The 12,252-nt window shown below is 48.3% G+C and overlaps 1 protein-coding gene across 5 annotated transcripts in view; it reads left to right on the forward strand.

Annotated features, from left to right (window-relative positions):
• VIPAS39 (VPS33B interacting protein, apical-basolateral polarity regulator, spe-39 homolog) overlaps positions 1-12,252 on the forward strand; it is an 18,526-nt gene continuing 6,274 nt past the window's right edge. For 4 of the 5 annotated variants that reach the window (XR_010613998.1, XR_010613999.1, XR_010613997.1 and 1 more), the window contains exons 1-17: positions 2-76; positions 194-286; positions 744-843; positions 2,145-2,288; positions 3,281-3,319; positions 3,661-3,725; positions 6,793-6,849; positions 7,750-7,842; positions 8,494-8,527; positions 8,935-9,037; positions 9,126-9,153; positions 9,336-9,409; positions 9,946-10,021; positions 10,296-10,430; positions 10,972-11,013; positions 11,405-11,494; positions 11,878-11,964. Coding sequence is in view for 2 of the 5 variants with exons in the window: in XM_065685982.1 (XP_065542054.1) it covers positions 194-286; positions 744-843; positions 2,145-2,288; positions 3,281-3,319; positions 3,661-3,725; positions 6,793-6,849; positions 7,750-7,842; positions 8,494-8,527; positions 8,935-9,037; positions 9,126-9,153; positions 9,336-9,409; positions 9,946-10,021; positions 10,296-10,430; positions 10,972-11,013; positions 11,405-11,494; positions 11,878-11,964 (1,260 nt within the window). In the remaining 3 variants the exon portion in view is untranslated. The other variant, XM_065685984.1, reaches the window with a different exon arrangement.

Genomic DNA, 12,252 nt, shown 5'->3' on the forward strand with positions numbered 1-12,252 from the left:
GCGCGGCAGCCGCACTTTCCTCCCCTGCCGTGCTGCGCTGAGCCGGTGCCTAGCGCGGGAGAGGAGGCGCGGGGAGGTGAGCGGTGCCGGGGGGGGCGGCGGGGCGGGACGGGACGGGACGGGACGGGACGGGACGGGACAAGCGGGCCGGGGCCGTGACCTCCGCTGAGGCTGCCGCGCGGTGCCGTTGCAGATGAGCAGGGTTCGAGCGGACGAGGAGGAGTACTGGCACAGCTCCAAGTTCCGGGCCTTCACCTTCGATGACGAGGATGACGAGCTCTCACAGGTACGGTCCGAGCCCGCCTCTGCCGCGGCTCCCTGTGAGATCCTCGTCCTCGGGTGAGGCCTCCTGTGGGCTCTCTCCGCTGAGGGTGTAGGGGGGGATGGAATGGAATGTTACCTCTTGCCCTGTGTGGAGATCACCACGGGTTCCCGGCTCGCCTCCCGCGGTGGCTGGTCCGGAATCTCATTAGGACAGTGGTTCCTCACCTGCGCACCAAACCGCACCTTCTGCGGGTTGACCTGTGCCTGTGTGTCAGTGGCCTTTGGGCCTTCTTTGGGTGGTGGGGAAGGGCTAGCTGTGTCTGTTGAACACCTACAGGCACAAAATGCCTCTTCCAGAAAAGGCAGTGGAAGCTGAAGAAGTGTTCACAGCTCTGAAGGATGTTTTTTGAAGTAAATAGGGAACAAAGCACACCTGCAACACTGGTGATCTTTATACAAGTCCTTTCCTTTGTCCCTAGCTAAAGGAATCCAAACAGGCAGTGAATAGCCTTCGGGATATCGTCGATGATGATGATGATGACCTTGAGAGGGTCAGCTGGAGTGGAGAACCTGTGGGAAGTAAGTGCAAGAAGTGCTGCAAATTATCCTGAGACAGGAGTTTAACACTTAAGCCACATGGTTTAGTTGAGCTCAGGAATACTACGTGTTACCTAATCCTACATGTCAAATCTAATTCTAGTCTCTTCAGGTCACATTGTGAGTCACTTGATTTACCTGTGTGGATTCACTGGAGACTGAGCAGAAGCCCAAATTACGTCAAGGAACGCAGACAAGTGGAGGGAATTCACTGTGCTTTTCCTAATACGTAGCCCAGCTTAGGGCAGATAGGAGGTTATGCCATGATATTTATCATCCTCAGCTGGCCTGCAGGATTCTAGGTGATCATTTCCTTCATGCTGCTGCCTGAAATGGCACCATTTAAAGTTCTCTGTGCTTTGTCCCCACAGCGCTTTCAGGAGACACTCCAAGGTTTAGTGTGTGTTTGTAGACTGACTGTTATGCTTGAAGTTTGAAAGGGAATTGTAAGCATTAAGCAAATGTGTTTCTAGTGGTGGTGGGAGCAAGCTCACAACCCACGGACTGTCTGTTCTGCTGTGCTTTGGAGTTCCTGACCCACTGAGTCTGTGGTACTTGCTAGACAAGTAAATTTCCAGACAGTGGAAATTTACATTTGGATCACCCAGGGGACCTTCAAAGAGTCTGTTCTTGTCCTGTGCTGTAGCTCCTCCCTCTGGTCCAGGCCATTTCGTTTCCTACCCGAGGCCTCTATCACCATTTTTGCTCTATCATCACTCTGTCCTAAAATGTGTGTGTTGTGCAGCTGCATGAAAAATAGGGAAACTATGTCTCAAACAAGCTGGAGGGAGACGTGCATTGTTACTGGCAGCATATGCATGTGCACACTGACAGCTGTTTTGTCTCTGGGGGGAAGAAAACTGTCTTAGTTTTCCAGTGTTCAGGAAGGTATGCTCTTATGCTTCTGTAATATGAGGTAAGTCTGGGATTCTCTGTCTTGTTCTGTACCCTTAGAACAAGGATTATCCCTTTGTTGCATATACTTTATATGCAATAACACAAAACTGTTGGGTGTTCTGTGCATTTTTTTTATATAAGCCATAACTGGCTGTACAATGCTGCTGAAATCAAGCATTTCTGCAGGAGAATACAGAATGTTTAACAAGCACTATTACATGAGATTAGGATTCTGTGCACTGCATCTGCTTGGTGCTGAGAGTCACAGTTAATCAGTATGTGCTAGTGCAGAGCTAACTGAGCAGAACACGCTTGATAACATTCCTGCTGTGCCATAAGACTGGTTTTCTCTTTCTCTGTTATGAATTACCTCTGTCTGCACATAGGTATCTCCTGGTCAATCAAAGAGACAGCCTCCAGCAGCACCAGCTCATTGGAGGGCCGAGACTCCAGCCTACAGAAAGGCTCATCCTCCTATGCTGCTTTTCCCAAACAAGTTTCCTCCTACTCTCTAAGCAGTTTATTCAAAGGTGAGATTGCTCATATACAATGTGGACAAATGGGTTTTCCCTCAGGAGTGTCAAGGGGCCATTGTGTTATCTAGTGTAAATTGTTTTCTCTCAAGTGTATTGCAAAACAGAGAAGCTCTGATCTCTCCTCAATGTGAGAGTGTATGTCCTACTGATCAGAGATTGGAGGTTGTCTTGTGTAGAAGATCATATGCTCTCATGGCATGGGAGGGTGTTTTGGAAATAATGGCTCCTTAAAAACCAGGTTGCCACAGAACAGCAAGGTAGAACACAGCACTATACAGCAATCCATTTGCATGGAAGAGAGCAGACTAAAAAGGGACTGGCTTAGCCCACGTGAGCCTTATTTGATCTTCAGTACTGTAGAGAAGACAGGTTGATTATCCTTTATTTGGCTTTCAGTAGGTTGTTGCTGATGTTACAGTTTGGCCAGCAAAGTACATCAGTGGTAGGAGCAGTGATAGCATAGCTGCTTAGGGGTGGAGCTGTGCAGCAGGCTGTGAAGAGACTTGCACAGCTTGCAAGAGTTCAGCTCTGTTGTCTCACAGCCGGGCAACAAAACATCTTTTACTTTGTCTCTCTGGGGTGCTTTTTTACTCTTAACTTTGATAATACAGTGATAACGAAAGGCATTCAAATCACAGCCCTGGTGAATGAAGCTGGCTGTGTTGCCATGGCCTAAGCAGTGCTGTGTGCTTGAGCCTCTGCTCTGCAGGTGGATGAGCGAATTCAGGCTCTCTCTCTCCAGGCCTTAGCAACAAGAGGGCAGATAGGGATGGGCTGTGATATGGTTTGTCATGCCACAGACAATTTCAAAGCCTTGGGCTACAAGCCCCAGCTATGCTGGTGTAGTGTGAATTGGTATAGAGAGTGGCTTGTTCTACAGTGGCACAGCTGTAGCACACTGGCTTGCAGTATAGGCTTCTGTTTCCTCTGCAAGAGATGTTGCTGGTAAATAGGCAGTCTCTCATGAGTGTTTGTTTTGATTTCAGGACGAAACAAACTTCCAAGTTTCCAGTCCCTTTCAGATGGTAAGTTTTGAATCCCTGCCTCATTTTGGGAGAGGTGCACATTTACGTAAACCAAAGCATTTCCATAAAAGGGAAGTGTATTCTTCCTTATGTTGCAGAAAGGGAACTGAATCATGGGTTGCCTGAAAGCCATTCAGTAAAGAAGTGAACGAATTGGCTGGTGGTTTGGCGTAATCTGTGTATGCACAACTGTCAACTGGCGTGTTCAGAGCAACTTCGAATTGCCAGTTGGTGCTTGAGTTTGGGTCTTCTACCACAAAAAAAAAAAAGGGAATGTGTTTTTGGAGGTGTTTCTGAATCAGGATTTTGATGTGTTACTCGGCTTTGCCTTTCTCTTTCAGCCCTCTCTGACACGGGAGTTAAAAACTATGCCCCAGAGCTGCGCAGACCAAAAGCTGAGTACAAGGTGAGCAGCTTCTGTTTGTAATGTGCTGAGTTCAGAGTACTGCCAGGAGAACTTTGTCCTCCATTGGCTTCATGGGAAGTGTTTAATCGCTGTTTGAGACAGCGGAGGACAGTGCAGGGTATAGGACAGGAGCTGCAAAATGTATCCTCACAGTAATCTAGGTGATCTCTGCTTTTGCTCAGGAGGGAGCTTTGCTCAGGGTCTTAGTTACTCCTTCTCCTAATGAATGGCCCAGCAGTCTTTGTGAAAAGTATTTCTAAATAGTGCTTTGACTGTAAGCTGCTTTCATGCTGGGTCAGGTGAGCTGGCATCATGTGTGCTTTTTTATTTTTTATATCTGAAGGCTTCTAAAAGGGAGTTGCACAGAGGTGGAGCTCCAGTTAGCAGGAATGTTCTCCCAAACAGGCAGTAGTGGGTGTTTTAGAATTTAGTGGACTTTGGGACTGGGTGAATTCCTCCTGCTAGGTGTGAGGTTGTAGTTACATGTCCCCAGGTCTAGCCAATGACAGGACTGAGCACATATTCCCTACAGATACAGATATTAACAATACTGTCACAGCTGCCCACATGGATTAGCAGAGACAGATGCCCTTACCAACAGACACATAAACACACAACACTCAAGCCCGATCTTGAGCCTTCTTTCTGTCTGACCAGGACTGAATTCCCCTAGTGGAACACACTGTTTGTCTCTCCAGTAGCTGGTCTTAGACAACCAGTTGTTACGTAGCTGAATCCCAGGCCCCAGTATCCTCCAGTTGCTGGCACCTAGACCCTTGAGCCCCTAGGATTCGTGGTCCCATTCCAGTTCCTGGTACTCAAGACTGCTTATTCTCCTCAGCGGCTGGTTGAGCTTGAAGTTCATTAGCATTCATATGAATACACTTGGAATAGAGAGCCCACCCACACAGGAGGTAGTTAAGTATAGAATTTAATGAGAATATAAGATAGACTGCAATGATCCATTGCAGGGCTCAATGGGACAGGCACACTAACTATCCGTGTGTTTAACTTAGCTGGCACTCTGTAGCACCTTTTCCCTCTAGTTTCCCATGCTTGTTCTTGCGTTATTCATTATGTTCCCTTCCTTTCCCTGCTTTTTGTCTTTCCTGTAAACTTCTGTAACAATCCTCACACATTTACACAACCCTCTTAAAACATCCTAGGATTCTCTTTTCCTTGTGTGTCATACTAAGTCTTGTGCCTCCAGAGTTGCATGGTGTTTGAGGAGAATTTCTTTGGTTTACTCATCTTGAAGGGTTTTATGCAATAGGGAATGACTTAATCTGTCTCATTTAATGGTGGCAAGGAGTGGCCAAGTTGGTGTGCTCAGATTGCGTCTATTGGGTTCTTGGGCGTTCTTCACCTGTCCTTGGCCATCCTAGCCTTTCTAGGTTGTTGTGCTTATGTTGATTAGCCGTTAAACACATAATCTAACAGGCGGCACTTCCTGAAAGCTAATCAGGAGAAATAAGTGTGCCCTCTTGTGTTCTGTTCTGTGCATGCAGAGGCAGGGATGCCGGAAGGAAAAGGGTTGTACAGCCCCTTAAAGCAGGCAGGAGTTATTATAAGTGAGGTGAATAAAGGCTGAGGAGCCTCAGTGACAGGCTGAGGAGCTGCCACTGGGCACAGGTGCTGGAGGGAGCCTTGATGCTCAGGACATGTGACACTCAGCTACACATTGATTTGAGACACTCATGTCCCCTAACAGGGCTGGATGAATCCATTTTGTTTCTTTCAATAAATCTTCAATGAATTTAAAATACAATGTCTTCAGAGCTGGTTCTGGTTATTGCCTTTCTCTGGCTCTTTTGAGGTGGAAGGCTGAATTACAGCCACTGGCTCGAGTGCCTCGCAAAGACTCAGGTGCATTCTTGGAGTCTTGGTTCAGGAATGGGTCAGACCACTGCCTCTTTATGTAGTGCTTCCAGATTGTAGTGTCTGCAAGCTACAGGCGAAGAACTTTTTAGCAGTAAGAAATTACCCACAAGGTTATAAAAAGGACATGGAACTGTTGGAACAAGTCCAGAGAAGGGCCATGAGGATGATCAGGGGACTGAAGCACCTCCCGTATGAAGACAGGCTGAGGAAGTTGGGGCTGTTCAGCCTGGAGAAGAGAAGGCTGTGTGGAGACCTCATAGCAGCCTTCCAGTATCTGAAGGGGTCCTACAGGGATGCTGGGGCGGGACTAGTCATCGGTGACTGTAGTGACAGGACAAAGGGTAATGGGTTAAAACTTAAACAGGGGAATTTAGATTGGATATAAGGAGGAAGTTCTTTACTGTGAGGGTGGCGAGGCACTGGAATGGGTTGCCCAGGGAAGCTGTGAATGCTCCATCCCTGGCAGTGTTCAAGGCCAGGTTGGATGAAGCCTTGGGTGGGATGGTTTAGTGTGAGGTGTCCCTGCCCATGGCAAGGGGGTTGGAACTAGATGATCTTAAGGTCCTTTCCAACCCTAACTATTCTATGATTCTATGATTCTATGAACTTTGGTCATTGCAGCAGTGACAGCATATTAAGATAGTTTTGCTAAGGCTTCAGTGCTTTTGTCATGTTATACTAGTCCTGTGCAACTCTCCAGGCTCTTGTTTGAGACTGTTATCCCTGCATTCTCCACACTGCTGTGGAATGCTCACCAGCAGAATTGTCTGAATTATATCAAGAAACTCCTTCACCTTCAGTTTTGGTTTTGTCAGTTTTGCATCTGTTTTGCTTGTCTTTCTGAAAGCAACATTGAAACTATAATTTGCAAGGAAGACAGCCTGTTGAAACGCACTTGTTATAAAGGATATGATGACAGACCTTACTGAGGCAATAGAAAAACTGTGTTAGCATCTGAGTGTCTAGCTTACTTCCCCACCAGCATGCAGGGTCTGAGAGCCCAGCATCTGCACCTGAACACTGCAGAGACACATCGTATTATGGACCCCCCCAGAGCAGATGATTGAGTCTCAGAAGCTACACATGGGCCATCATTCTGATCCAGCACAAGTAGAAAGCAGCTTGGGGACTGCTTACATGATCTGGCCTCTCAAATCTCAAGAGTTCTTTATTTTTCCTGTGACAGGATTACAGCAATGATTGGAGCCCCAAAGATACAGTCAGGCGCATGCAGAGGGGCAAGGTAAGGACTTTCCACTCTCACCTGCTTGCAAGAGACAGAGGATAGGTGGTCCTAAACTGGCTTACAGTTTCCGATGCTCCTGGCTGTTCCAGGACCAGGGAGGGGACCTGTGTTACTTGCAGCATCTAGCAGGGTAGTCTGGCTGCCTGCTGCTTTGCCAGGTGGCAGTGCTGGGATCACATTAGCTCAGGAGCAGCAAGGCTTTGCTGCATTATTTACCTGAAGTCATCCCCTCAGCTAGTCTATGACAGGAGGCATCTGTGCTGCTGTGTCCTTCTCTACCCTTTCTGCTCCTTGGGGCTGGGTTTATGGAAAAAAGTCCCAGGGTGTGGGGCTTCTTAGTTGGTGGCAAATGGAGGGAGGAAGACTGAAGCAATCTGGGTTACACTGGAGCTGGAATCAGGCTCAGCTGTCTCAGTTTGCAGTGAGCACTCAGGCAGCTTGTGGTTTTACCCTGCACGTGTTTCCTCAATGCCTCAGGTGAACTAAAGGCTGAGAGGCCTTTATGGGGTAAGAAGGGAGGAAGTCTTGTAACTCTGCTTTTCTTGCCTGCCCTGTGGAAAGGGCCCTGGAGACTTCCCGCCTCCTGTCAGGGCTGGTGGTTTGTACTGTGCGGGGAAGTTTAGCCTTGCTACAAGAGTGTTTGTGCTGAGCACACAATGTCTGCTTCCTAGCCTGGGCAATAATGAGAGCTAATTCTGCAGCCTTTGTGAACAGAGTCCCAGGGATCATGGAGCATGTGATTCAGCTAAATAAGAAGGTCCCTGCTGGTTAAGAGGGCAGTTATTCAGGTTGCTGAAAGGTTTATAGGAGCAGAATAAGTAGTACCTTGGGGGTTGGTTCAGCCTGGGACTTGTCTGGTATCCCGTATAACCCTGCTAATACCTCTTCTGTCTCCAGGTCTGCTCTCTTGAAAGATTTCGTTCGCTGCAGGACAAGCTGGTGCTCTTGGATGAAGCTGTGGCAGGGCATGACGGAAATGTCATTACAGCTGTGAGTCCTGCTAGGGCCATATAAGGCTGGGACTTCCTGGGTGACCCCGCAGAGGGTGCTTTTGTGCGTGCAGGCAGCTGGCCATGTAATATTGCAAGATGGGGTGTTGTCCGTTACTTAAAATGAAAAAGTTACTGAAAAGTGTAAAAGCTTAAGACTGGGGATTCCATACTCCCTCTGGCTTTCCTGCCACTCTGCAGAATTCATGCCAGGTTAATAACAAGGAACCTGATCCTTTGGCCTTACAGATCTTTGCAGCAGTTTCTTGAATGCCAAGGTTTAATTTGCTCATTGCAGCACGGAGGATTTGAGGGGTTCCTCCAGTTTATCTGGCTTCCAAAGTATCAGACAACAAATGGGGCTGTGTCAGATCTTCCCTCATTCAGGTCTTTTAAGCCCTTGAGTCTCTCATGGAAAGGTTTTTCTTTGTAAATCTTGGTCTCATTACTTAGGAGATTAGCCATGCAGCTGTGGACCTGGCTCACTGTCTCTTCTGTGTCTGGTGGATAGTAGAATTCAGGCTGTAAGAGTTGTGTCTTCAGAGGCCCTTTGCAAAAGCTTCCCCAGGCCTTGACTAGTTTGCTGTCTGCCTGTTTTAATTCTGGTGAAGACTGATCTGATCAGCTGAGAGCTGCCTCTCTGTGCTCACAGGTCCTGATATTCCTGAAACGAACACTGAGGAGAGGTAAGTGTGACTGGAGCCAGGGGTTTTGTGTGTTTCAGCTGAGGGCAGAGGGGCTAGTTCTTTCACTGAACTAAAGTTATAAAGAGAGCATCTGAGATATTGCTACTTTACTGAGTATGAAATATTTTTGCAGCGAGTGTAACATGGGAGGGGGGACAGTGAATGCCCATAAAGGCCCCAGAGAGGAGTTTTGAGCAGCAGTAAGTGGTAACAGTGATTGAGTGAATTCAGCTGGCAGCCCAGTGAATGGGCTCTTCTCCTATGCTGTAGCCTCCAAGACTCTGTTTTGAGATAGGATAAGGTTGTTGGATCCTGCCAGTGGCTTGCAGCTCTGTGCATCATGCTTGGCCCCCTCTGGCTTGGCAGTGCTAACTTACTTTACCCATGTGTACATTTCTCTCCTGCAGAGATCTTGTTTCGGGAGCTGGAGGTGCGGCAGGTGGCCTTGTGCCATCTGATCCATTTCCTCAAAGAGACGGGTGAGCAGAAGTTGCTTCTGGATCTGCTCAGGTGAGGCTCTTGCTCACCCTCATGGTAGGGCTGAGCACACTGCCAGGATCCTGCCTTCAAGTTAATGCTTGTTCATTTTGTTCTGCAGGTTCCTAGACAGGACTGAGGAAGTTGCTGTAAGTATTCCCAGGAGCAGAAGCTCCCTTTCCTCAGGAAAGAGGGAGTGTAGTGGGCAGGGGGAGGCCAGCTGCAGGATATCTGGTCATCAACAAGAGCTTTGCATTCCTGTTTTGCCCTCTGGAGTCCTGTATTTCTGAAATCCATGAGAACAGACTGCTGCTTTTCCCTCTCCCTCCAGCTGTCCCAGTACCGGGAACATTTGAACATACAGGATGTAGAAAAAAGGAGGGAGTTTCTGAAAGGCTGCATTGGGTAAGAAAAAATGCAGGAGGGTGGGAGGGATGTCAGTGCTTCACAGGTGGTGGTGGTAAAGAAAATTAGACCTCTGTCACAGTGTAATGGCTTACGTAGTTTGAGAGCTGATGTTGGTTTTGCCTCAGTGGGGTGTTGTGGACACATTGTAGACCAGAGAGGAAGAATTTGTGATCACTAGTCCAGCAGCATTTGCTGCTTACTTGGAGGCAAAGATGCTTCAGGAACCTTCTGAACATTAACCCTTCAGGTCGTGAAGGATGAAAGCTTGGGTGTCTGAGCACAGTAGCATCAGCTTTGTGTGTTCTGCGAGAGGTGTCATTTAATTTTGCCTTCTCTGGAGCCTTCCTAGTAGAGAGCCAGTTGGAGAGGGCAGCAGGGCAGAAGCTTGAATACTAGCTACTCAGAGTGGGGAGAGGGGGGGATGTTTGCCACACCTTGGCCTGTGGAGAAGATGTTTGGTAGAGAAGAGCATCCTTCTAAGTGTACTGTGTTAAGAGTTGCTGACAGTGTCTCCTCCCTCCATGTCTGACCAGGCTGCCATTTTCAGCTGAGGATGCCTCTCATATCCAAGACCATTATACCCTGTTGGAGCGACAGATCATCATTGAGGTATGAAATCTTCCCTGCTGGAGATGACTGGGACTAGCTGCAAGATCTCTGCCTGTTCCTGACAATATACTGCTTTGGATCTATTCAGCCTGCCCTGTCTAGTGTGGTTTAACTGCTGTCTAAGCTGCTGTGCCAGGCATGTGTGTGAAATACCAGATATGAGACTTTATGGCACATTGAGGCATTGCTATCACAACACTATCTCCAGGTCTCTCCCTGCAGCTAGGTCATGCAGTTGCCTTGGCTCATGTTCACTCTCTTCCTGATTCCACAGACCAACGACCGGCACTTGGAGACGTCTGGGCAGTCAGAGATATTTAGGAAATATCCTCGCAAGGCTTCAATTCTCAACATGCCATTAGTGACCACTCTCTTCTATTCCTGTTTCTACCACTACACAGAGGCTGAGGTGAGAGTGATGTGGGATAAGGGTTATGTCTCGTCTCTGTATCCCTCAGTATGTGGGCTGGTTAAGCTGGGGCATATTAAGGAAAGAAGGGGAGAGAGGTCATGTTTTATCCCTCAGAGAAACTTGGAGAAACTCAGTGCTATTTGTCCATCTGGGACCAGTTTGTAGTTTTCTTTTGTGCTCCAAGATGGGACATTGAACCTGGGACAGCATGTCAGGGAGTTGCCTCCTGGAAATTACCGTCTTTTATTTCTTCAAGAAGTCAGAATTGGCCCTTAATCCCATGAGTCCAAGATAGTGATATACTGATTTTGGAAGTGCTGGATGTGCACCAGTTGATGTAGGGGAAACTAAACCAGAGTGCTGGTGGGGTGGGATAGTTGCTCTCTTCTTCCAGCTGTTCTTCCTGTGGCACTGACATGAACAAAAAGCAGTAAAAACTTGGGGAGATTCACCCTGTGTGAGGCAGTCACCTTACAAGAGGTATCCTCTCCCCTCGCCTGCCCTGCTGAGTTTGCACTGACGTGTCTGCTCTCTCTAGGGAACATTCAGCAGCCCCACCAACCTAAAGAAAACATTTAAGGTGAGTCTTCTGCTGTCCTGGCAACGCTAGCTTTAAAATGTGGGCAACCAAATTGTATTTAGCAAAGGGGCTGGGTATAAAGAGTTCGAGCAACTCAGTGCTGAGGTAGGGAGGGTGGCATGGCATCTTTCTTGAGCAGTCATTCTGGAGGCTGAGAAGGGAAAGTGGAAGCCATGTAGAAGCTTTCACTGAGCGTACCCTGGCTGCAGCAGCACTTGCAAGTCCCTACTTCCTGCTCTCTGCAGTGCTGGCACTGGCCTCAGGCAATACCTCTCCTTGCCTGGCTGTTGGTGAGGGTCCTGACAGGGCTGGGGCAGATGCCATTCCTACTCAACCCACACAGGCCTTCTGAGCTGTGCTTGTGCTCTGACTGCGGCTTTCTGCCTTGCAGATTCCTGATAAGCAGTATGTGCTGACTGCCCTTGCTGCCCGTGCCAAGCTGCGAGCCTGGAATGATGTGGATGCCCTCTTCACTACCAAGGTGAGCTGCAGAAAGCCTTGCTGAGGACTCTTTTCCAGGTACTGATATCTACTACTGATAGCTGGCTTGTTCTGGAGTGACTAGACAGACTGGTTTTAATTCAGCAGGGCCCAGCACCTCTGCTGCAATACATTCCTTCTCTCCCTGCCTAAGACCTCTGCTGGGACTGGTTTGGCTGCAGCAACAAGGTCAGAGAAGGGGATTTTCTGCACTCCTGCTCTGTTATCAAAGGGTTTTCAGCCAACCTGCTCCCAGCCGCTGGATGAAGGGCTCTGCCTGTGGTGCACATGGTGGTTGGTGTCATACATTGTGGCACTGGGGAAAAGCATTTTCTGGTGGCTGGAGGGATTTAGGATTAACAGAGGGTTTGGCTCTCTTTTCAGAACTGGCTGGGCTACACCAAGAAGAAGGCACCGATTGGCTTCCACCGGGTGGTGGAAATCTTGCAGAGGAACAATGCTCCTGTGCAGGTGAGCAAGGAACTGCTGCTTATGTCCTCCTGCTCTTTGTTGGGATTTGGTGTGTGAATGATTCCCCAGGTGAGCCTATTCCTGGCTTGGAGTGGAACAGCTTGCCAAGCTATGGGATGGTAGTGAGGGCTGGGTCCTAGGTCTGACTGCAAGACGGACAGTGGGCCTACACTTGTCTGGCATCTTTCTCCCCGTGGTGCATTGCCACCTTCATTTACTACGTGAACTTTTTTTTTTGTTTTGCTTAATCTGACTGGCAATGGTTAACCTGATCCATAGGAACGAGAT

The sequence above is a fragment of the Lathamus discolor genome, chromosome 6 (assembly GCF_037157495.1).
Source record: "Lathamus discolor isolate bLatDis1 chromosome 6, bLatDis1.hap1, whole genome shotgun sequence".
NCBI lineage: Eukaryota > Metazoa > Chordata > Aves > Psittaciformes > Psittacidae > Lathamus > Lathamus discolor.